The sequence below is a fragment of the Rhinolophus ferrumequinum genome, chromosome 12, assembly GCF_004115265.2.
Source record: "Rhinolophus ferrumequinum isolate MPI-CBG mRhiFer1 chromosome 12, mRhiFer1_v1.p, whole genome shotgun sequence".
NCBI lineage: Eukaryota > Metazoa > Chordata > Mammalia > Chiroptera > Rhinolophidae > Rhinolophus > Rhinolophus ferrumequinum.
The window spans coordinates 80,825,323-80,848,260 of record NC_046295.1 but is presented as its reverse complement, the minus strand read 5'-3'; the positions used below and the strand labels follow the sequence as shown (position 1 = coordinate 80,848,260).

The window sequence follows — 22,938 nt, the reverse complement described above, 5'->3', positions numbered from 1 at the left end:
AACAAAGGATCAATTTTAAAATGTATGTGGCACACCCAGTCCGAATGGGGTGTGATCCAGCCCTCTCTCTCTGAAAAAAGGCCAAAGGGAGAGCTGAAACTAGTAACTGTGATATTTTTTTTGAGGATGGTTTTCCAGGGAATTTTCAGTTTCTGCTCTTCTTATTTTTAAATTTCAGTTTATTACCTGGATGCTTCATAACGAGGCCAAGTTATTTCTGCAAACAGAAAACACCAGAAACGGGTAAAATACAAGTCTGATCCACGGGAACCGCCACCCCCTCATCCCTCTGCCCTCACCCAACACACTCTCCTGCTGTCCTGGAAGCTCATCAGCCTGACTTCACCGCGTCGCGGGAAGGGAGGGACCGGTACGCTTTGTGCCAGGAAAGGAGTCGAACGCAAGGCGGAGCTCCCGGCTTTCCTTTAAAGGGAGACACTGTGTGTCTTGGCGAGTCACTGAGTTCGCTGTGTGACCTTGGCGAGTCATTTCGCCTCTCTGGGCTTCAGTTTCTTGCTGCCTGTGGGAGCTGGGCCCCAGGGTAGGACGCAGTCTTCGCCCCGGTGCTGGTACCAGGCTCGGACACCGACGTGGACAAGAACGCGCGGCAGGTGCTCTGCTTCCTGGCCTCACATGACTGTCAAGGCCCTTCCCTCGGATGCGGGCTCCTATTCTCAGGACGACCCTGGGGCATCCGGGGAGCACCCAGCGCGGGCCGCGCCCGGGGAATGTCCGGCGGCCCCGCCCAGGCGCTGCGCCCAGCACCTGCCACCCGAGCCCGCGCCCGGGGAAAGCCCTGCGGCGCTCCGCATCCCAGCTCCGCACCGCCCGCGGCCTTCCCATTGGCCGACGCCGGGTCTGCAGGGCCGCCCCGCAGCCAATCGCGGCTTGGGGGCGGAGCTGCGGGCTCCGCCGGATGCTCTAAGCCGCTGCGGCCCGACGCGCCGGCGACCCCAGCTGCCCCGGCCCCTCGGCGGCGCCCTAGACAGCAGAGGCCGGCCATGCAGGAGCCACTGCTGGGAGCCGAGGGCCCGGACTATGACACCTTCCCGGAGAGGCTGTCCCCGTCGCCGGCAGAGAGGACGCGGGTCGGGTGAGAGTCGCTGGGCATCGGGGCTGTGGGTGGGGGCTTGGGCCTCCTCGAACCATCGGTGAGTGGCCACCAATGGGCCATCTGGCCCCCTCCTGCCCCAGACACGCTAGTCCTGTTTAAGGAGCTGGATGTGTCGCCCGCCCTCATCGTTCTCCAGTACTGGGCCCAGCCCCCAACTGGCACAGATAGGGAGACTGAGGCCCAGAGAGGGCGAAGGGCTTGCCTAATATCACAGAACAAGCCTGGGGTGGCAAAGCTGGGAGTAGAAACCAAGCCTCTTCTGGAGAAAAGCGCTCTGCACCTATGTCTCAACCATGATGATGGGCTGTGGGGACTGCCCTCATGCCCTGGGATTTTCCCAAGGGAGCTGGCACTCAGACCCTGGGGAGGTGCCAGTCTGGCCCTCGACCCAGCCCTCCCCAGCGCTGCCCTCTTGGTGGACAGCTATTGTACTCAGGACAGGCTGCAAATCCGTGAGGAGAGATTCAAAGACCCCCGATCTTTCTGCCCGCCCCCCCCTCCCCAGAGCCCCGCAGAACAGGAGGGTGTTCCTGGCTACCTTTGCTGCTGTGCTGGGCAATTTCAGCTTCGGCTATGCCCTGGTCTACACGTCCCCCGTCATCCCGGCCTTGGAGCACTCTTTGGATCCAAACCTGAGTCTGACCAAAACCCAGGCATCCTGGTTCGGGGTAAGGGCCATGCACTGAGCTGGGAGGAGCAGGGCAGGGGAGCAGGGACACACTGAGTTTTGTCCTCAGCTAGGGATGTCCCCCAAAAGCTCAGCCTTGATGCCCCTTCCTGGGCCCTGGGCTACCCCCACACACATACTCCAGGCTGGGGGTGGAGGAGGGGTGTGAGGCCGGATGATGGCTCTGAAATAAAAAGGAGGAAGTGAAAGCCGATGGAGAGGGCCTAGGGAGGAACGGGGGGCGGTGCCCCTTAAAGTCTCCACCGGTGGGGTTGAGGGTTCCCCAGACCCCCATACCTGGAGCAGAGCAGACACCTCCCTGGATGATGGGGGTCTGGGGCATCAGGTGCCCATGGAAAGAGGCACTGGCTGGAGCAAGGAGGGTCCAGAACAGATTGTGGGCATGTGGAAAGGAAAAGCACAGGCCTCGAGGGTCCCAAGATTCTAAAACTGTGATGTTAGTAGCCTGAATTTACAATGACAACATATTAGCCAAGATGAACAGTACCCACTGAGTCCTGAGTACTGGGTACGTGCCAGGTGTGCGCCGGGCACTTCACCTGAGAGCTGACTGACTCAGGGCCAACGCTGTGAGGTGGGTGCCACCACTCTCCCCATAATACAGCTGAAGAAATTGAGGCTCAGACTGGCTAAGCACCGTGCCCAAGTCACTGACTGGATCCTACTCATGATACTTTACTGGGAATCCAAGAACCCCAAATCTTAAAATCCCAGGGGCTTTAAATCACAGAACCCTGTCTGCTATATTATATTAGACATTTAAATGTCAGTCTGGAGGAGAAACGCTGTGGACACGTGGCCCCACCTCCTCCCCAGAGAAGGACTCCCTGTTGTAGCACCCCTAACAAATGATGTGCACATGCTGCTTGTACACCACTAGAGATGGGAGGCTCACTACCATTGGGGGCCTGAGTCCCAATACCTCTAGGATCTGATGCGGGTGCTGGGTCCCCAGACATGTCTGCCCTTCTCTACAGTCGGTGTTCACCTTGGGTGCAGCGGCCGGAGGCCTCAGTGCCATGGTCCTCAATGACCTCCTGGGCCGGAAGCTCAGCATCATGTTTTCAGCTGTCCCCTCGGCAGCTGGCTACGCACTCATGGCTGGTGCCCGCGGCCTGTGGATGCTGCTGCTGGGACGGACGCTGACCGGCTTCGCTGGGGGGCTCACGGCTGCCTGCATACCGGTAAGGCCAGGCGTGCCCACCCCACGGGCCCCTCACAGCCTCAGGTGGAAGGGCCTCCTGGCCTCCAAGTCCACCGGTCAACGGGGACATGTTCGCCCGGGAGATTCAGCTCACCCCCTCCAGGGCAGCTAATATTGGGGAAGTCTGTCCCCATCTCCTCAGATGCCCCCACTCAGGACTCCCCAAACTTCCTACCCCATTTCCTGACAGTCAGACACATTGCTCAATTGGAGAAAATCTACATTGAGCAACAGAAAGGGAAGTCCCTGCCCTGTCCTGTCCCTGGGACCCCTCATCTCCCCCACCACTGCCGACACACCCAGTCACGGGCTGAGGCGAGCCCAACGGCGTGAAGACAGCTGGGAGAAGCAGAGACCAGACTCGGGGTGCCCTTGGGCCTCCCAGTTCCCAGCTTCGAGCTACCCATTTCAAAGCTGAGTGCTTCTGCCCACTTTACGGTCAGGGAAACTGAGGCCCAAGGGAGGTCATGAGGTGAGTCATGCTCAGGACAGGAACCCCACCAGAAGCCCCCACTTCCCAAGGGTCACCAGGCCACCTCTGCCATCTTGCCCAGGCCCCTGTGTTCTCACCAAAGGGCCGGGGTGGGCCGACGTGTCTTGCAGGTGTACGTGTCTGAGATTGCTCTCCCAGGCGTTCGTGGGGCTCTGGGGGCCACACCGCAGCTCATGGCAGTGTTCGGATCACTGTCTCTCTATGCCCTCGGTAAGACCAATGTTTATACAAGCACTTCCTAGGTGCAGGCTGGGGATGACGAGGTGCCGCTGAGCAGTCATGTTGGGAAGGGAAGGAGCATGCCCCCCCAAAGGAGCCCTGAACTGGGGGCCAAAAGACCTGGCTTCCCAGATGTACTCAGCCACCACCGTGCTGTGTACCTCCAGGCAATTCCCTGCTCCAAGCTTGTCACCAGGCCCTACCTACCTGGACAATGACGGCTTCTCCTGGGCCAGCAGTCTTCAAACTGTCTTTTGACAGCAGAATGCTTCTGTGAAATCATCTTAGGTGGGAATTCCACACAGAAAAGAGATTAGAGCATAGCGGGTTAGTGGGGGAAGTCTGGGGTCTTGCCTGCTCAGGGGGCTAGGCAATCCCCGTGGCCCCTCCTGGTCTAGATCACAGAGGTCTGGGGCAATCAGGGTAGACTTCCTGCAGGAGGTGGCCCTGGCTAGCCCTTGGGGACAGGTGAAGTTGCTCAGACGCCCCAGTGGGAGGGGTCTCCATGTCCAGCCTGGACCCTAGCTCCTTACCCCCTTTACACCCCCAGGCCTCCTGCTACCATGGCGCTGGCTGGCTGTGGCCGGGGAGGGGCCTGTGGTCATCATGATCCTGTTGCTCACCTTTATGCCCAACTCGCCACGCTTCCTCCTCTCGAGGGGCAGGGACAAGGAGGCACTGCAGGCACTGGCCTGGCTGCGCGGGGCTAACGCCGACATCCGCTGGGAGTTCCAGCAGATCCAGGACAACGTCCAGAGACAGGTGCGGGAGGTGTGGGTGCCCAGCCCCGCACACCAGCCTCTGGTGCCCACAGCTGTGTGTGGCCACGGCCAGTCACCAGGCCTTTCTGAGCCTCAGTTGCTTTTCCTGGAAAATGGGATGCCAATGGTTCTTACCTCCCGACAACATGGCAACTGACCCAGAGCACATGCCTCGTGCCCTGGATGCCAGGGGACCCGGAGATACTGACAAGCAGGAGTGTGCCTTGGCCCACCCACTGATCCAGGAGCATGGGGTTCAGGTGGGGGTCCCCTGGCCTGGAGGAGGGGAGAAGGGCGTCTCTGCCCAACCCCACGAAGCCCACAGCTGGGTGGCACTTGCTGGAGGGGCTGGCCCAGCCACCTCAGCGGTGGCCTCGTGTCTCCAGAGCAGCCGCATGTCGTGGGCCGAGGCCCGGGACCCCCACATATACCGACCCATCACCATCGCCCTGCTGATGCGCTTCCTACAGCAACTGACAGGCATCACGCCCATCCTGGTCTACCTGCAGCCCATCTTCAATAGCACCGCGGTCCTGCTGGTGAGAGCCCAGCCCCCACGCCCCGGCTCTAGGCCCCCAGCGTCCCTCTGGGCCGGCCCTTACTTAGCACCTGCTCTGCGCTGCATCGCGGGTGTATGTGCAGGCGGAGACCGCCAGGGGCCCATCCCTGACCCCGTGCCACGCACCTGTTCTGAGTAACATTTGCAAGTAAAGCTTCCATGTTTTCAAATTAAATGTACAGGATTACAAAGAAAACCAGTTTTATAGACATGCCGACACCGCGGGGGCCATGGACCCCCCGTCAGAGCAGCCACCACTCCCTGGGGGAAGTCACTTCCCCTCCAAACCTCAGCTTCCTCCTGCAGAATGGAGATAATTGATGCATCGTTTCGTTGGCCTGTCCTGGGCTCAGGGAGATGAGATTTGAAGATCAGTGACAGCAAGTTTCACCAGTTATTGTCATGCCTATATTCTGTACGGGCCCTGGGCTCAGGGGTGGGCATTGCAGTTGTGCCCCTGCCCAAAAGGCCCTTAGGCTAGGCCCCAGAGAAAGTGCCTGGCACATAATAGGTGCTTGGCGGCTCAGTGCTCCAAGGAGCTGAGTCCTGAGCCCCCTGCAACGCCATGGGAGGATGGGTGGGCCAGGAGCGGCAGGCCAGTATCCCTCAGCCCTGGTGCCTTCTTCCCTGCAGCTCCCTGAGGATGACGCAGCCATCGTGGGGGCCGTGAGGCTGTTGTCAGTGCTGATTGCTGCTGTCACCATGGACCGGGCCGGCCGCAAGGTGCTGCTGTTTGTCTCAGGTGAGCTCCACCGTTTCCTGCACATAGTAAGGGCTCACTCCAACAGCTGCTACATGTTGTGCCTTGTCGCTGGGAGCCCCAGGGGGCCTGGGTCAGACCTGCCCTGGTGGCCCCTGCCTCCCCAGGGCCTGGCATGCACCAGCTGTTCCAGAAAGGCCTGCTTGTGTGAGCGAACAAGCCAACTGACACACCACTTTGAGTGTGACAGAAGCCCGAATGTGGCTGGAGTGGGAGCCTGCTGCTCTATAGGAAGTGTCCACTCACAGACAGGCTGTGGTGGTGGCCTGGGTGACAGCTGGGCCGCACGGGATACAGGGCGCTGAAGGGCTCTGTGGAGGGAACTTCCAGCTCAAAGGGACCTGGCCCCCCCCTGAGGGCCACCTGTCTGTCCACAGCATCCATCATGTTTGCTGCGAACCTGACGCTGGGGCTGTATGTCCACTTTGGTCCAAAGTCTCTGACCCCCAACACCACCATGGGCCTGCAGAGTGTGGCCGTGGGGGGCACAGAGCAGCCCCTGGCCACACATACCAACTACATCACATTGGTGCCCCTGCTGGCCACCATGCTCTTCATCATGGGTAGGTATGGCCGGAGGGAAACCCTAGGGCTCCCACCAGAGGGCTGGCTGCATGGGGGGGCCTCCTAGCCAGCAAGGGAGGTTCTGTCTGGTGGGGGAGGTGCGGGGGATTTGGCTGTGTCATGGGTGGGGCACTGCTATCCTGGGTTGGCTGGGGAGGGGTCTCAGCAGCTTAAGGGAGGCAGAAGAGGCTGCCCCAGCCACGGTGGGGTCTGAGTCCACCCCTCCCCCTCTGGGCAGGCTACGCCATGGGCTGGGGGCCCATCACCTGGCTCCTCATGTCTGAGATCCTGCCCTTGCGCGCCCGTGGCATGGCCTCGGGGCTGTGTGTGCTGGTCAGCTGGCTCACCGCCTTCGCCCTCACCAAGTCCTTCCTGCTGGTCGTGGTGAGTGCTGGGCACCCCGGGGCCCTCCAGCTGCTGCCAGGGACAGTGCTAAGGGCTTCTCCATCATGTCCTCTAAGCCTCATAGTGGCCCTCTGACAGATTAGCATACCCGCTTTACACGGAGGCCAACACCGCCAAACCCCTTTATTACAAGAGCTTGGGAACTGTTCTGGGAAGTCAGCTGACCTCCCAGGCCAGGGAGCCACACCCACCTCAGCGGTCTGTCACCCTCCCAGGCAGCTGGGCTTCTGTCTGGGCAGGCAGTTTGGGTCTCCGCAGTGTATCCTGCTGGCCAGCTCACATGCAGGGACACACACACACACACCCCACCCCCCGCCCCAGCAGGCCCTGAAACCAGCCAGAACCTCTGAGTCCCAGCTCCTGGGAGGGAGAATCTGATGGGGCAGCTCTGGCCGTGCCCACCCAGGTGCAGTCTAGGGCCGGGCAGGGGAGGGAGACCCCAGAATGGGTAACTCAGCTGGGTGGCGAGGGTGTGCACAGCCCCACCAGAGAGACACGGACAGTCATGGGGCAGGAAGGACGTGGCAGGTGGCCCAGCAGAGCGGGAGCGGCTCCTAGGCAGGGACGCAGAAGAGCTGAAATGGAAAAGACGAGCACTGGGGTGGGGAGAGGTGGGTGCCTGAGCCAGGCCAGGGTGGGCTCCGGCTGAGTGGAGCCCTCGGGCAGGAGAGAAATCCTAGGGCTCCCACCGGAGGGCTGGCTGCGACTTCCAGGGCGTCAACTGCCATGCTAAGGCTCTTGGATTTTGTGCTGGAGGGAGTGGGGAGCCCCAGGAGGTCTCTGAGCAGGTGGAGGCCCCCAAGGCTGGGTAAGGCTAGCAGGGCCCACGAAGCTTGTGCTGGGGCTAGAGGGCCCTTGGTTCCCCTGTGTGACCCGTCACCCCCCCCGCCCCGCCCCCAGAACGCCTTCGGCCTCCAGGTGCCTTTCTTCTTCTTTGCTGCCATCTGCTTGGTGAACCTGGTATTCACTGGCTGCTGCGTGCCCGAGACAAAGGGCCGGTCGCTGGAGCAGATTGAGTCCTTCTTCCGCACCGGGAGGAGGGCCTTCCTTCACTAAGTCAGGGACACGCCTGGGCGGGGCCGAACCACGGGGCAGCCAGGCCTGTGGGCCACTAACCTGCACCCCGAGTCCAGGAGGCAGCAGCAACCTGCCATCAGCCAGGCACAGGAGGACCGGCCAGAAGCACGACGGCCCCCCAGAGCGTGATTTCTGGCACTGGACAGGCAGCACCACTGTCCATCTGCGGCCCCACTGGTGCCGCACACACACTGGCCAAGACAAAACCCACGGCAGAGAAGCCAGCCTTGGGCTGAAGGGGAGCACACAGCCCAGGGTCTGGGGACCGTGGGCCTTGTTCCTCCAGCATGGAGGACGCCCCCCACAGAGGGCTGTGATAAGGACCAAGGGCTGGTGGCTGCGGAGTGGCTCCCCACAGGAACAGCGCCATGTCAGCCTGGTCTGCTGGCTTAGCCGCCATCGAGCATCCTGGCTATGGGGAGGAAGACAAATCTGCACCTCTGAGGGCTAGCGGGTGCCACAGGGAACGTTCTGGACTCCCGTGGGCCAGCGCACAGGACCCGGCACAGACACTAACACCTCCTGCACCAGCCTGACCTCTGTGAACAGGGGCCACAGTGCTCCTGTTTGCACTCCGTGTTCACCCTATTTATAAAAATAAAGAAACTGGCTGCGACCCTGCACAGGAAGGAATCCTGGTAGGGGAGCTACCCAGCAGCCAGGCTAGACCCCGATTTTCAGCCAAGGTTGCCAAGGCCTGCTGCCCCAGGAGCGGCCCCCTTTATTGCCACCCGACTGTCCACTGTAAGGGGAGCCAGGCTGTGGGGTGCATCCTGCCCCGGGCTCCAGCTCCTCCCAGCTGTGAGGCCTCGGGCAAGTCTGTGAGCAGAGCTAGCAGGACCACGCCCCTGCTCAGCAGTGTGGGGTGGGGGTGTCCCTTCCACTTACTTAGGACACCAGAGACGAGGTCCCAGGCAGCGCGTGCGGGCGAGCATACAAACTGCCGCCAGGCTTTATTGCTCACAGTTGAAGCTAAACACCGAGAGTAAACGAGAATCCCGAGAAGACAGAGTCCAGACACACGGAGGCAGGAGTGGCCCTGGTGGCCCGGCCGGCCTGGCCTCCTCAGCCACCTAGACAGATGTTCCTTTCGAGGCAGGACGCCCACTGGAGTCAGGGTCACCGGCTCCAAGACCACTGCTGCTAGACTCATGGGGAACCTTGGGCAAGTGACCTGCCCACTCTGGCCTGTGACAGAGGGGTTGGAGGGCCCTCCCACCTCTGTGTCAGCCTCTACAGCCCGCCCAGCACCCACCCAGTTTCCTCACTGGGAGAGCTGCAACCTTCCTTGGTACACACAGCCAACCCCTCCTCCTGCAGCAAGAGCACCCCCGTCAGTGACACCCCGTGGCAGGGGCCGGAGGCCTGGGCAGTCCCCCTTCCTGGGTAAGAACAGGTCGGGGGTGGTAGAGCCCTCAGTCCTCCTGGGAGGTAGACAGGTCTTTATTCACGGCACACGTGGGAGAAGACAGGCACGCACACGCACACGCACATACCCACCGGCCTGGAGAGGCCTGGAGCCCACAGCCCTTTGAACCCAGCATGGCCTGAGGAAGGTGGCCCCACAGGACCCCTGAAGGCACGTGTCCCACCATGCCAGCCACAGTGCGATGTCCCTGCCACCTGGGGCTCAGCCTGGTCAGGCTCCCCGGGGGGCTGCTGGGGGGACGCTGTAGACGGGAAGCCCACTGACGTGTCCCTGGTCAGTCCCTGCCACTCCCAGCCTCCAATGGGGATGAAAGTCCCTCTGGGGAGCCAAGACCCAGGCACAGCCCTGGGCCTGGCTTCAACATAGCGAGACGGGACCCTGAGCTCTGGGAGCTGGGAACAGGCCCAGCCGGAGGGCCTGGGCGGAGGAAGAGCGGGAGCTGGGCCCAGATGGCGCTTTTACCACACCAGCCCAGAGCTACCAGGCTCACCAGGCCCCATCAGACATGCCCGACAATCAGAGCAGCCAGTGGGCTGAGGCCACGGGGCAGAAGCAAGGGACAGGCGTGGAGGGAGCCTTGGGGGCAGTACGGGCACAGGTCCCGGGAGGCTCCAGCTCGCCTCACTCCAGCCCCATCCCCCCAGGCCTTGCTCTGACGGCCTGACACACTGGGCCGTCCCTGCCCAGCTCTTAAAAGGCAGGAAGCTCCCTGAGGGCAGGGCTGGGGGCAGGCCCGTGAAATACTGCCGTGGTCAAGCTCAGCCCCCACTAACACGGCTCGGGGCCACTGCTCACAGGGCAGGACCACAGAGGTGGGCGGTGGCCCCACTGGCGGGGGAGAGCCTGCTCTCCCCACTTCCTTAGCACCAGGGCCTGTGTGGAGGGAGGAACGGGAAGAACCTGGGGGCCCGGGCCAGGCCTGTGGGAAGTACTCTGAAATGGACTGTCCCAGGTTCCAGGGAACTGGTGGAGGGAGTCCCCATCCAGCTGTCTGACTGCTGCCAAGGCTGCTGTTCCAGGTACTCAAGGAGCATCTTGGGAGCACTGTGGGCTCCCACGGAGGACAGAGTGGCTGGGGGGCCATGGGTAGCAGTAGGCAGCCCTCAGGACACTGCCCTGATGACAGGAGGTCAGAGGCAGGCCCAGGTGGCTCAGCCTACAGAAGGCTCTCCTGCCTGGAGAGCCGCTGTCCCACCTGGAGACAGGACGGATGTCTCCAGGGGAAGCTCGTCCCAGCCTTTCAGCGAGTCCCCGACGGTTCTGCCAGCTGAGGAAGTCCGGAAATCCACCCGAGCCTGTTTATGGCCAGGCCAGGCGGCTGTGGGGCCAGGTGAGCTGTGAGCAGAGCTGCTGCCGGCTGCCCTCCACCTCAAGTCCCGTGGCCTGGGCCACCCCCAAGGCTCGTCCTGCCCGTGCACTTGCTGAAGCCCAGGCCTGCGGGGCCCTCGCCCCAGCACCTCAGCACCTGCTCAGCCAGGCGATGCCAGTGCGGAGAGAGGGGCAGACAGGAGGACTCCGGGGAGGGGCTAAGCTGATGGCAGCCAGGCACAGGCTCCTCCCCCAGGCTGTCCCTCAAGGTCAATGCCTCCGGCCCCGTCCCTGCTGGCCACGCTCACGCAGAATCAGAGGGGCGAGGGTATGGGGCGCGTCACCCGGACCTGCATCACAGCTCCCCCTCCAGGGTCTCTGCCAGCTTCTCCTCATCTGCCTGCTGCTTCTGCTGTTGGATCCTGGCATAGGAGATTGCGTCGCCTCTGCAGAGAGAGCAAGTCAGCGTCACACCAGGGACAGCCCCAGGCACACAGCCCTCCCAGCCGCTCCCGGGTTCCTGGCCAGTGACCCAAGCATGACCTGCAGGGAGGGCCTCCTGGGCCTTCTGGTTTCCACACAGGCCCTTTTGCTACGATGGCAAAGACATGTCTTGTCACCTCTAAGAGTGGCACAGGCTGCCTGGGATGCGGGGTTGAGAAGGAGTCAGAGCCTCAGTCTGGGCTCTGAGAGAGACGGTAGCCAGTGACTGCAATGTCAGGTGTGGGCGCCAGGTGGGGAGAGGCTCTCACAAGCCCTGTCTGCCATCCCCGCCCTGGGCTGTGGCAAGGCACGACTGGGCCACCAGGAAGGTTCATGAATTCTCCTGCTCTCATTCCCTAGAGCTGAACACCTTAAAGAAACTGAGGAGTCACTGAAAACCTCTGTGCCTCAGTTTCCAAAACTGGATACCAGGGGCCACTCTCAGACCTTCCTCACTGAGACTCAGGAGGCAGGAAGTAAAGACCCCTCCCCGGGGCTGGGCCCGGCAGACGCACTTTTTGCCCAGAGCAGAGAGTCCGTACAGCACTCCAGTGGCAAAGGCAATGGCGTTGCCCAGCAGTGTGGTCAGGGTCAGGCTGATGATGATGGGAACAACGGCCATCCTGGGGGAGAAGCAGAGGTCAAGGGGACACGCCTACCCTGTGGCCACCGGGCCACGTCCAGGCTTCCCGGACTCAGCCCAGCCCCCTTCCCAGACAGCCAGGCACAGGAAATCCTCAAACACCCAGGAACTTGTCTGCCAAATTCTGTGCATTTTTCTGGGGAGAGGACCTCCAGTTTTCATCAGATTTTTGAAAAGGTCTGTGATCCAAAAAGGATTAAACAGCACTGAAGCGGTCCGACCGCCTCACTGTTCATAAAACAGGCAGACCAGAAAATCTAGTGTCGGTTCAGGCCCTTACGCGCTTGGTGACTGTGGGCAAGTTAGTTCACTTCTCTGAGGCCCAGTCTCTGTATGGAATGGGGATCAAACCTGAGGTTTTGAGATTGAACGAGGAAAGGCTTGTGAACTGCTCAACACAAAGCCTAGAACAGCGAAAGCACGACACAAATGTTAGCTCTTATTAGCACAGAAAACCAGCCAAATCTCAACAAGAAAGATCCCAAAGATTAAACTGCATTGGGCACTGGGTCTCAGGGCAAGGTTCCTGGCAGGAGCAGCTAGCTAACTGGCTCTGCGTCGTCCCAACTGCAGCATGGCGCCACCTGGCGGCAGGTGTGCACTCTGGCTTACGTGACGACAGCCTGACCCTTGATCCTGGGATTTCCAGGCCGGTGGCGGCGATTGAAGTTAACTAGGCCAGGAAAACGCCAGAAAATACGGGTGACTTGAGGACCAGCACTCTGTCCTGCCACTTCCTGGATGAGGCCGCCCATACGTCCCCACTGGCCTTTCCCTGCCACACACCCTGCCCTGTACAGAGAAGATAAGGCAGTAGCCTGCAGCCAGCCGACTGCTGGCTGGGGAGGAGAATGGGGCCTGACCAACTGAATGCTACCAGAATTTCCATTCTGGCTGGACATGTGATCATGAGGTTTTACTGTACAGTTGACCCTTGAACAACACAGGTTTGAACTGCGCAGGTCTACTTACACGTGGATTTTTTCAAGAAATAGGTATAGCACTATAAATGTATTTACATTTCATTTTCTTCCTTATGGTTTCTAATAACAGTTTCTTTTCTCTGGCTTACTTTTTTGTAAGAACACAGTATATAACACACGTAGCGGACAAAATATGCGTTGACTGTTTACGTCACCAGTAAGGCTTTCTTCCGGTCACCGGGAAGGCCAGTAGTAGTTAAGTTTTCAGGGAGTCACAAGTTGTACACAGGCTTTTGACTGCATGGGAGTCAGTGCCCTTAACCTCCATGTCGTTCAAGGGTCAACTGTAGTTATAAAACTTCTAAGTGATGAAAGAATAATAGAAATTACAAAGGAAAAGAAAGACCACAGGGGGTAAAAAAAAATCTGTTAAAACAGAAAGGCAAACAACAGGCTGGAAAAATACTTGCAGGAAATGTAACAAAGGATTAAGAAATCTTTAATACAGAAACACACAGAACTTACTAAGTGAAACATTAAGATACCAATAGATAAAAAGTAAACTAGACCATTTTCAAAAAAGAAAATGCAATCAGTAGAAAACGTGGGAAAATATTTCACCTCTTAGGTAACAGATACAAATGTGAAAATGGTACACAGCGCTGGAAGGGAGGATGGGAAGAAATCAGATAACCTCCTGGGAAAGTAATTTAGTGAAGCATTGAAATCTTTTAAATGATCGTAATCTTTGACCTAATAATTCCACACCTAGACATACCGTATTTTGCTGTGTATTAAGCATTCTTTTTTGCTCAAATTTGTGAGGCAAAAATAAGGATGTCCATTATACATGGGTAGTACTAACTCTGTATCTATGGAAATGTTTTTAAATTCTTTTATTTATGCTTATGAATTAAAAGTATAACTCTAGAAATCAATAAAGATATCTGTATGCAAAACAATATCCTGGAATACGATAGTTCTGTTGAACTTACGACGAACTTGCAACAACAAAGAATTCTTGGCATTCTATGATGCCTAAATATCATAAATTTGTTACCGGTACATAAAATGTCTTGTACCTTGTATATGTTCTTATGTTTTGTAATTATTTGTTACAAAAAAATTTATTGTGCCGTATTAAAAAATAGATGCTAAAATTCCTTTATAATACAAAAAACAAGTACCTAAATGTAAATGGATAAAAATTTGAATTAAAAAATTAAAATGAAAGATTTTTTTTCCCCCTGAAAGTTTGGGTCAGAAACGTGGGTGCGCATTATACATGGCAAAATACAGTATATCCTAAGGACATCATCATAAACAGAAAGTTTTAGCACGCAGATGTTCGTCACAGCTTGCCTGAGACCACCATGTACAAATTCAGAAAAGCATCCTATATCCAGTTAAATAAATATTCCTATCATTAGAAGAAATCTTACGAAGTCTTTGTGGTAATGCTGAAAATGTTTATATCATGATGTTCTATGAAAAAAAAAGCAGTATACAAATTTATTTACAATGGCTATAACCATGTCAGAAACAGATTTTTTTTTGATGCCTGAAGACACAGTGAAAGGACATATATCAAATGTTAACAAGTAATGGTGCTTTGGGTAACAGTTTTCTATTTTCCAAATTATTTGTAATGAATACGTACTGCAGTTAGTATTTAAAAATTACATTTAAAAACGTAAAGATCAAGGGAAAGGACAGGACGGTGCGTATGTGACCCTATGGTTTAGATTTGGGGGAAAGGGCTCTAGGACAGGACACACGTCTTGTGTTCTGTCCAAACGGCTGAGCCCCCAGGAAGGGGAGAAACGTTTGAAATAAGACCCCCCCCCATGTTTACTTCTAAAGATAATATGCATAATAGCAACTATTGCTGCTGCTGCCAGAAGCTGTTGAGGGCCTCCTCGGCACCAGGCACTGTTCTAGAAGCTTCTGTGTATGAAACACATCCTGGAATTAGTTCAATCTCATGACTCATATTGAATATGTTGTTAGAAACAGGAATATAAGAGAAAGGCGTACTTGGAAGGTGATACTTTCTGTTCTGCAGCTCGCTCTTCCCTTCCTGTCAGGAAGCCTAGATTGACCACACTCTGGAAAGGCTGTGCAGACACTCATCCCACGAACGTACCAAAACGTGTTAAACAACTCCCGACGGCTGGGCCAAGAGCCCAGGCGCATCTCGTTGCTCCCCACTGCACACAGCGCTGCAAGGCGCGTGTGCCCCATGTCTGAACCGCGCACGACTGAGCTGTGGGGCCCATCCCACTGGCACAGCACCAAGGAGTCCCAGGCGACACCTCCACCGATCGCCCCGGCCAGCGTGTCCCCTGCCCTTCAGGTCACCTAGCATGCTGGGCTTGGGAACCAAGTCTGGGCCCCCGAGGTCACACGTCCCCCGTCCCGGCCCTGCCCGCAGCCCCTCACCCGCAGTAGAAGACAGCCTTCTGCCAGGAGCGCAGCCTGTCCACCTTCGCCGCCACCGTGTTCGCAAACTCAATGAACTGGCAGCAGAAGGGCGCCTCGCAGAGCAACAGGATGAAGGCGTTCGTGCTGGGCGGGGGAGAGGACAGTGCCGCTGACAAGTGGGGCGACGCCACCCACGCCCCTCCACGCCTCCCGGCTCTCCCTCGCAGAGCCTCTGCAGGACATGTCACCACTCCCCGCTGCCCCCCTGCACGGCTCCCTAACGGAACTGGCGCTCCTGAGGGGAGAATCAGGGTCTTCCCCTCATCCTGCTGGTCTCTGAAGGGGGCCAGAAACTTCTGTGTCACAGCACTGCTGTCAGCACACAGCAAGTTCCTCCGTGCGGGACAGCAGGGCTGTCACAGCGTCGCCATCGGCTGGGAAAGTTGTCCCCCAGGAAAGCTAGGTGCAGGTCAGTCTGTGCACTAACATAGCCCCACCCTCAGGAAGCCCACACGTGGGGGAAGGAACTCCGCAAGCCCTTCTGTGCAGCGCCCCATGTGCTGCACAGAACAGCCAAGCCACGGGGCACTGAGGATGTCTGCTCGTTCTCGTGTTCTCTGCGGCTGGCTCACAGACACTGGCCCTTCCGTCGCCCTCAGGCCTGGGGAAACGTTCCCTCGTTACCCTCAGTTGACAGAAATGCAGGCTCAGGGCACCCCAACAGCCCACCACACCCCCCAGAGCAGGAACTCTGCACCACTAACACGGCCCCCAACCCGGAGCCTCGCCCACATGGGCCAGGCCTCCCAACCTGACCCTCCGCAGTGCGTGGCCAACCCTTTCTCGTCTAAGAGTCCAGTGCCTCTCGCCCGCGTGTCCGTCCCGTCCCTACTGCCTCTGGCAGCACAGGTCTGTGCACCCCCCCACCCCCGGAAATGCCCAGGCCTCGCTACTGGCCTGAGCCCTCTGAGGGTTGGACCACGTGTCCATCTCTGCGCTCCCAGCCCAAGCCCCACGTGGGCACGGACCATGCTTGGTGCACAGCCACTTCTCACATGCCTGGGGGGTCAGATGCAGCCATAGCCGCACTGGCCGGTTCTCACCGCTCCCTTCCCTTCCAACAGGATCAAGCTACCCTGGCAGGAGGGGGGCAGGGAACTCACCTGGGTCGTTCTAACTGCCTGATCCTGTGCCAACTCTAACCTGTCCTGTCTGTGGCCGGCACTGCACACCCTCCTCCAAGCTGGACCTCCTGACCCAGCACCTGACTCCAACCCCGTCAGAAACCACCCTTCCACCTCAGTCCTTGGCTGGTCCAGGTGGCCTTGGGAGCTCCCAGAGGCGAGGCCGCTGGGGGTGGACTTGGTGTCTGCAGAGTCTGACTCAGGAGACCCTCAGGAAATGAGTGACCTCGGCCCTACACCAGCAAAGGCGGGGTGGGCGTCCCCCAGCCCTGGCCCTAATGAGGACTAGGGAGGCTGAACAGAACAGGGTAGTTGTCAGGAGGTGAAGGTCTGCACAGCGGCCAGAAATCCACATGCCCCAAAGGCCACCCGGCGGGACAGGCATGGGCTACTCACATCATCCACACGCCAGCTGCGATGTTCAGAGGATGGATGCTGACGCAGTTGAAGAGGCCAGAGATGGCGCAAGCTTGAAAGCAAGAGACACGGGCAGGAATTAGCAGAGAGGACGGCACAGAGCCTGCTGGGAAGGCCACCTGGGGAGATGGTTTGTGAAATCACAAGAAGCCCTTCCGACACCCAGTGCTCGGTTCTTCTCACAGCACCTAGAAGTCTCCCCTTTGCCATCTGAGACAAGTGAGGCCCACGTAACTGCTCCACGTCACAGGTGAGGCTGCCTGCCCCAGGCCCCCAATGCCAGGCTGCAGCTGGCTCTGAGCTGGCTGGCTCTCAGAGCGTGGTGAGGCTGCGAGGGCATCTCACCCTCTCTGTTCTGGGGCTTGGAGGAGCCCACCTTCAGAATCCTAGTTGTGCCAATACCCACCTTGCAAGGTAGTTCCAAAGAAAGAGACATGTTTCTCAAGGGCTCTGGCCAGGGCAGGCGTCCCTTTCCCAGGGCTGGCCACGTAAGAAGTCCTCTAACTTGGAAAACGTGGCTTGGATTAGGTCTGGGACAAGGAGTGCCTCTCTCCAGAAGTTAGGATCAGGTCGACCTGGATCACAATTCCAGCTGTGACTTACACAGCAGCTGCGCGACCTTGGTTGGGTAACATCTCTTCACCTTTTAGAGCTGTTTCCTCTCCTGCACTCAGGCACGCCCCACAGTCCAGCCCACCCACCTCTGAACCACACAGGGGCCACAATGGAGAGGGGTACATCCTCTTCTACCCCGAAAGTGGCTGCCTGCCCCTCCCAACTGCACCGCACGGGCAGAGTCTGTCACACTCGCCTCCCTCCTCTACCCACAGCCCAGATTCACCAAGAAGGCAGGTCTAGGCAGCAAGCCCAGGCCACAGCTGGGGGCAGGGCAGGAAGAGGGCCCGCTGAGGCAGCAGGTAGCCACCAGCTCATTAAACTTGCAGCAGTCCAGTGTATCTGATCCCTGACGTGGCCTGGAAGTCTCCTGCTATTTTCCCGTGTAACCCTATGCAGACAGCAGACGGGGGAGGGACCCGGGTGAAGTGAGCCCAACGTGCAATGGGACGCCCTCGTGTGCCTCCCAAGGTCTCCCACGACAGACGTCCTTCTGCCACTTAAAAGGCTGTACTTGTCCTGGGCATGGCACAGACACATTCAGGCATCAAGGTTCCCCAGGGCCACAGATGCTAAGTGCCCACGAGACAGTACTGCTTCTGCCTGTAAGCTGTGCCTGTGTCACCTGCCAACAGCCACACTTCCTGCTGCCGACAGCATTTCGCCTCCAGCTCCGACCCTACCCGCACTGTCCTACCAACAGCCAACCTTGGGGGAGGACCAGGTGGCAACCCAGCCAGCAGTCCCTTAACAATCAAGGCTGGCGGATTCCACTTAGAGTCTCCAACACTCAAGCTAAGTGAGCGCGGTGTCCTGTGCAATCCCCTTCCCGAGCGACTGCCTCCAGAGGGTTGTCAGCGCCCAAAGTAATGGCTTCTCTGAGGTCCCCCACTGCAGAGAGCGACCTCACCCCCAACCAGAAGCACAACCCTTATGTGAACTCCGGTTTCATCTCTGAAACACCTGTGTGATTTGCATTCCACCTGCAATGTACTACAGTTGACCCTCAAACAGTGCAGGGCTTAGGCAAGCCGACCCCCACGCAATCGAAAATCCAAGTATGACTTTTGACTCCCCAAAAACTTTACAGTGGTCCTTCCGTATCCGCGTGGGATTGGTTCCAGGACCCCATGGATACCAAAATCGCACACGCTCAAGTCCTTTATATAATAAAAATGGCGTTGAACAAATGCACACAGTTGGCCCTCACTTGCGTGGATTTTCAACCATGGATCAAAAATACTGTTTTCGATCCATGGTTGGTTGAATCCGCAGATGCAAAACCCAGGGATACAAGAGGGCCAACTGTACACTTATTGAAAAACATCTGCATGTAAGTGGACCCGTGCAGTTCAAACCCGTGTTGTTCAAAAGTCAGTTGTATTTGGTGTCCATGTAACAGTCACCTCCCCCCACCAACCCTGCAGGTGAGACAGACATTTCAGGGCGATGCCACAGGTTTCTCCTGAAGCTTCATTGTAGCCCCAACACCAAGAACTCCCGGGGTGGCCCAGGTACCCACTTTGAGAGGCACAGAATTGGATGGGATCCCATCTAACTCCGAGATGGAGGGAGGGGGAGGGCCCACAGGCCAGTAGGGACCTTTCCCTTCTCCCCCACTGACCTGTCACTTACTCCCCACAGCACGCACTGCTGTGATCTGCCAGGGAAGCAGCTAACCAAACTTGAGAGGATAGGAGCTAAATCTGACCTCAAGCCCCCCAGGCTCTCCTACCAAGTCAAAAGCATGCCTGCTCGCAACAGCAGTGACAGGGGCCTTTTTGTGATTTGGGGAAGGGCCGTCCCACTGTCACCTCTGGAGAAGGGCATGCCCTGACAGAGTAGCACAGTCCTAACTCTGCACTCCTGAACTTCCTACCTCCACCCACCTGGGAGGACTGTGGGACCGGAAGGAGACCCCAAAAACGTGTTCCTTCTGGCAGATCTGGTCAGGGTCTGCCCTGCCTGGCCCCAGCCAGGCCTCTGTGCCCCGTAGGCACTGTTCAAATCCTGCGGGACCTCCTGGAAGTTCCCTTTCTAAGACCTCCGGCTGTGCCCCGTCCCTCTCTCATCAGTCACACTGCTGAGGGCAGCAGGAAGAGAGTGGATCATTCAAACTGACTTATAGTTGCGTTTTATGAAGACCTGCCATATGATCTTTATTTTACTTCTGTAGCAGATCTGCCTTCCTATGTATGTTCTTGAGGAGGGAGGAAGGGGCTTGTGCTAAGATAGCTTGACTTCCCTGGAAATCTGAAGTCAAGATGCACCTTCAGTATGGGGTTGAGGGGTGGAAAGGAAAGGAAATGAAAAATGGCTGAGGCAGAACTGACAGCAAAGGAAACGCACTGACCTCCAAGGGGACAGCGAGGACCCAGAGGAGTGGCCGCCTCCCTCAGTTCACTGCCCGGGCCTCTCCTGGGAACCACCTGTCCCCTGGCACCACCTGGCCCTCCGGAAATCTGGCCAGACCTGCATCCACCCCACTTACAAACAACCTTCGCCCGAAGGTGAGAGCGCTGCAGCCCCCACCCACGCCCAAGGCAACAGGTGCGGCTGCCTCCCGGCCCGGCTGAGCCAGCGCTTTGCAAGCAGCCTCTCGACGGTCCCAGAGGCTCGGGAGTGGGTGCTCCGAGGGGCGCGGAGGGGCAGTGCCTGAGCCGCGACGAGTCCAGCTCACGTTCCCTCCCGGAAAGTCTCCAGGGCTGCCAGCCCAGCCTGGAAACTCGGGAGCCCAGGCCGGCGGCCGGTAACCATAGCAACCGCAAGGGCGCTCACTCACGCCGCCCCCGCCACTCCTCCTCCCGGGCGGGGGCCTCGCAGACCCCCGCGCGACCGCGGCCCCTCTCCGCGGGGGCGCGCGGAGGGGCGGGGCCGGGCGCGCATGCGCGGCGGGCGGCAAGGCGGGCCCCTCTCCCGGGCCGGGTACTCACAGAAGGCCCCCAGCACCCCCGACAGGCGACACAGCCAGCGGTACCACCACGTCATGCCCTCCTCCTGCGCGGGCGGCGCGGAGCTAACGGACGCCGCCGCCGCGCCGCCCGAGCTGCTCATGGTGCTGCTTGTCTGGCGCAGCCCACCGCCCTCACAAAGGACTCCCGAGCCGGCCGCGTCGGCCGGCGCGCTGCCTTGTGGGAGAGGCGGGGGCTCATTAGCATAGGGGGCGGGGCCGTGGTGAGCCGTGCCGGAGGGTCTCGCGCTTATTAGCATAGAGGCAAGGCTCGGGGGGCCCAGAGAGGTGCGCCCGCGGGGCTCGTGCTTATTAGCATGGGGCTCTGGGGCCGTTGCGAGGTGCACCGAGGCTCCGGTTCATTAGCCGGGGGGGCGGGTTCTGGAGGCCAGGACTCCCAGGTGGACAAATCATCCCAATGGGACGAGCCTAGAGACGGGACTTCGCAGAGAATTAACAGGTACGCCAGGATCCGCGCCCACTGCGACTCCACACTCCATCGCCTCTCTTCCCTGTGAAGGCCACGAGGAGTGGCGAGAGGTTCGGTGGGCTCAGGAACGGCTCTGGGGCTCGACCGCGGCCAGGGAATCCCCGCCGTGCCGTGGGATGGGTTTTCAAGCCAGATTCTGACTGGTTATCGGAAGAAAACGCTGGTCAGACTGCACGCTCTGTTTATTGGTACCGGAGGTGCTGGGGGCTGCCTTTCCGGAGAGTACCCCCGACCCTCCCCCCAGCGTTGTGCACGTAGGAAGAGGCGCTAAAAGTGATTCTTAAAATTGGAGGGAATTCAAATTGGAAAGCCCCCCAGGGCTGACCAAGCACCTAACTGGTACCCATAAATGTCAAGTTCCTTCCTTTGCCTTCTAAGATTGGACCCATGCGTGCAGTGCACCCCACTGCACGCGTGGGTCAACAGAGGGATGTGCTTGGAGAGGAAGCTAGGGCAGGGCCCTGCTGGGCTCCTGAGCTCTAGACTGCAGTGTCCAGTACTGGCCGCGCAGGCTGCCGTGTGTTTCCAGGAAGCCCTGACTAAATTCTATCTCAGCCTGGCTGCCCTCTGACTCCCAGTAGAGTGCCTGCTGCCTTCGGAATGTCGTCGTCCTCAGGCTCTGGATGTCTCGGATCTGGGAAGAAAGGGACAGCCCCGAAGGACCACCACCCATAAATAATAATTAGCTAGTATTCATGGAGCCCTTAATATACAAGGTATCATACACTCAGGGTCATATTTACTCCTCACACAAGAGCCCTATCAGAAAGACACTTATCCTACCCATGAAATTGAGGCTCAGAGAAGTTGCACCACTTCCCCAAGGACACACAGCCTGGATGCCAGAGCTTGGATATGAGCCCAGGTCTCTCCCATTCCAGAAGCCAGGCTGCCTCTAGAGGAGGAACTGGTACCTTGCAGAAAACAATTCTCCCAGAACACTGGAAACCTTATGGGGAAAGAGATTGGCCCCCTCTTCTGGCAGTTATAGAGGCTCTAAAAGTATGCTTCAGTCCTGGGTTAACTGGCTGTCCCCATCAGAAAAGGTTTTTTCTATTTCCCTCTTGTAGGGGGCGCAACAACATTTGTTGGTGAATAAGGGCAGAAAGCTCTTTTCTCCCATTCCTTCACTAATAATGTTGAGGGTTTGGGTCTGAAGTAATCTCCAGGTCCTCTAGCCCAGCACCGCGGGTCCCTGTCCCCAGGGGCAGTTGTCAGAATCATAGCAAAAGTTAGCCCATTCCTGTTGCCATCGTGGTAGCCTCACCAATATGTAGCTGGCCCCGGTTCCCTCAGTGCCGGTGCCCATGTGGGTGGCCAGGCCGTGGATGGCGATCCGTGCCTGCGGAGCCACATTGATGAAGATGCGGCAGCCGCCCACGCTCCTCCCATCTGGACTCACTGATGGGTTTTTTATTTCACCCCGGGGTCCAAAGAGCTGCATGTCACATTCTGCAAAGAGAGCAGGTGGCTGGGCTGGGTACGGACCACCTGAGGGACACAGCAGTGCCTGAAAGACTCCTACTGCCAGAAGCCAGGGCAGCTCAAAGCCGGAGAGCAGTATGACACTGGTCAAGATCGGGGCTTCCAGGAAGAAGACCCCACTGAACCCCACCTCTACCACCGCCCAGCTGTGTGACCCTACACAAAGGCAGGCCGGCAGGCAGCCCCGGGACCACGTGGTGCCTGTGATCCAGGGCACCAGCACAGCTCCGTGTGAGGGACAGGGGAGGTGGGGGCCAAAGCTCTGTGGAGGAAGAAGCCCCACTTCTCGTGTCCCGCTTCTCAGCTGAGGCCTGCCGTGGGGGGGGAGGAGCGGGGAGGAGCCACCTTCAGCCAGTTTGGGCTGTTGGATGAGGGCCAGCTCCCTGAAGCACCCTACAGGGCTACCCAAGGACACCGTGGGGCCATGGGCAAAGCAGGGTCCCTGGGATGCCATCCTCTGCATGAGGTGTGCCTGTGCATGTACACGTGTGCAAGCATGCATGCACACAGCAGCTCTGCAGGGGCTGAGCCAAGAGGACAGCGCACGGGAACAGGGCTGGCGGACAGCGGCTCACAGAAGGACCCTAAAGGATCTTGAAAGACCCAGGGGTGGGACTGTGGTGGCCTAAAGGATAGGGTGCAGATGTGGCCAAACTCCCCACTTCCCCAGAGAGGACAGGACGCAGCACGCATCTGGGACCTCACGCTGACTGCACGTGGTGAATGGCACTGGCCTCTGTGGG

The 22,938-nt window shown here is 58.4% G+C and overlaps 3 protein-coding genes across 6 annotated transcripts in view; 1 reads left to right on the top strand and 2 right to left on the bottom strand.

Moving 5' to 3' along the window:
* Positions 1-251: 251 nt before the first annotated feature.
* On the top strand, positions 252-10,478 carry SLC2A6 (solute carrier family 2 member 6). Of its 2 annotated transcripts, XM_033122899.1 has the most exons (10): positions 262-1,093; positions 1,620-1,782; positions 2,780-2,986; positions 3,610-3,709; positions 4,269-4,480; positions 4,866-5,018; positions 5,672-5,780; positions 6,176-6,361; positions 6,601-6,746; positions 7,668-10,478. In XM_033122899.1, the coding sequence occupies exons 1-10, from the start codon at positions 729-731 to the stop codon at positions 7,821-7,823; spliced, it is 1,797 nt and encodes a 598-aa protein (XP_032978790.1). In that variant the 5' UTR covers positions 262-728; the 3' UTR covers positions 7,824-10,478. The 2 variants fall into 2 exon arrangements, with proteins under 2 accessions (XP_032978791.1, XP_032978790.1); XM_033122900.1 differs by lacking the exon at positions 4,866-5,018 and having other exon boundaries at positions 252-1,093.
* A 66-nt stretch (positions 10,479-10,544) lies between these two features.
* On the bottom strand, positions 10,545-20,394 carry CACFD1 (calcium channel flower domain containing 1). 3 transcript variants are annotated; one of them, XM_033122903.1, is made up of 6 exons: positions 20,204-20,279; positions 17,062-17,230; positions 16,635-16,774; positions 15,073-15,198; positions 11,580-11,687; positions 10,545-11,027 (listed from the first exon to the last, which is right to left on the bottom strand). In XM_033122903.1, exons 2-6 carry the CDS (start codon positions 17,089-17,091, stop codon positions 10,937-10,939), a joined length of 495 nt encoding a protein of 164 aa, XP_032978794.1. In that variant the 5' UTR covers positions 17,092-17,230; positions 20,204-20,279; the 3' UTR covers positions 10,545-10,936. The 3 variants fall into 3 exon arrangements, with proteins under 3 accessions (XP_032978794.1, XP_032978793.1, XP_032978795.1); XM_033122902.1 differs by lacking the exon at positions 17,062-17,230 and having other exon boundaries at positions 16,635-16,707; positions 20,204-20,394; XM_033122904.1 differs by lacking the exons at positions 15,073-15,198; positions 17,062-17,230 and having other exon boundaries at positions 16,635-16,707; positions 20,204-20,388.
* A 497-nt stretch (positions 20,395-20,891) lies between these two features.
* Positions 20,892-22,938, bottom strand: part of ADAMTS13 (ADAM metallopeptidase with thrombospondin type 1 motif 13) — a 31,646-nt gene continuing 29,599 nt past the window's right edge. Inside the window, exons 32-33 of the mRNA XM_033123960.1 lie at positions 21,978-22,162; positions 20,892-21,344 (exon numbers count right to left, since the gene is read on the bottom strand). Of these exons, the coding sequence (XP_032979851.1) occupies positions 21,159-21,344; positions 21,978-22,162 (371 nt within the window). The 3' untranslated portion in view covers positions 20,892-21,158. The remainder of the gene's footprint in view (positions 21,345-21,977; positions 22,163-22,938) is intronic.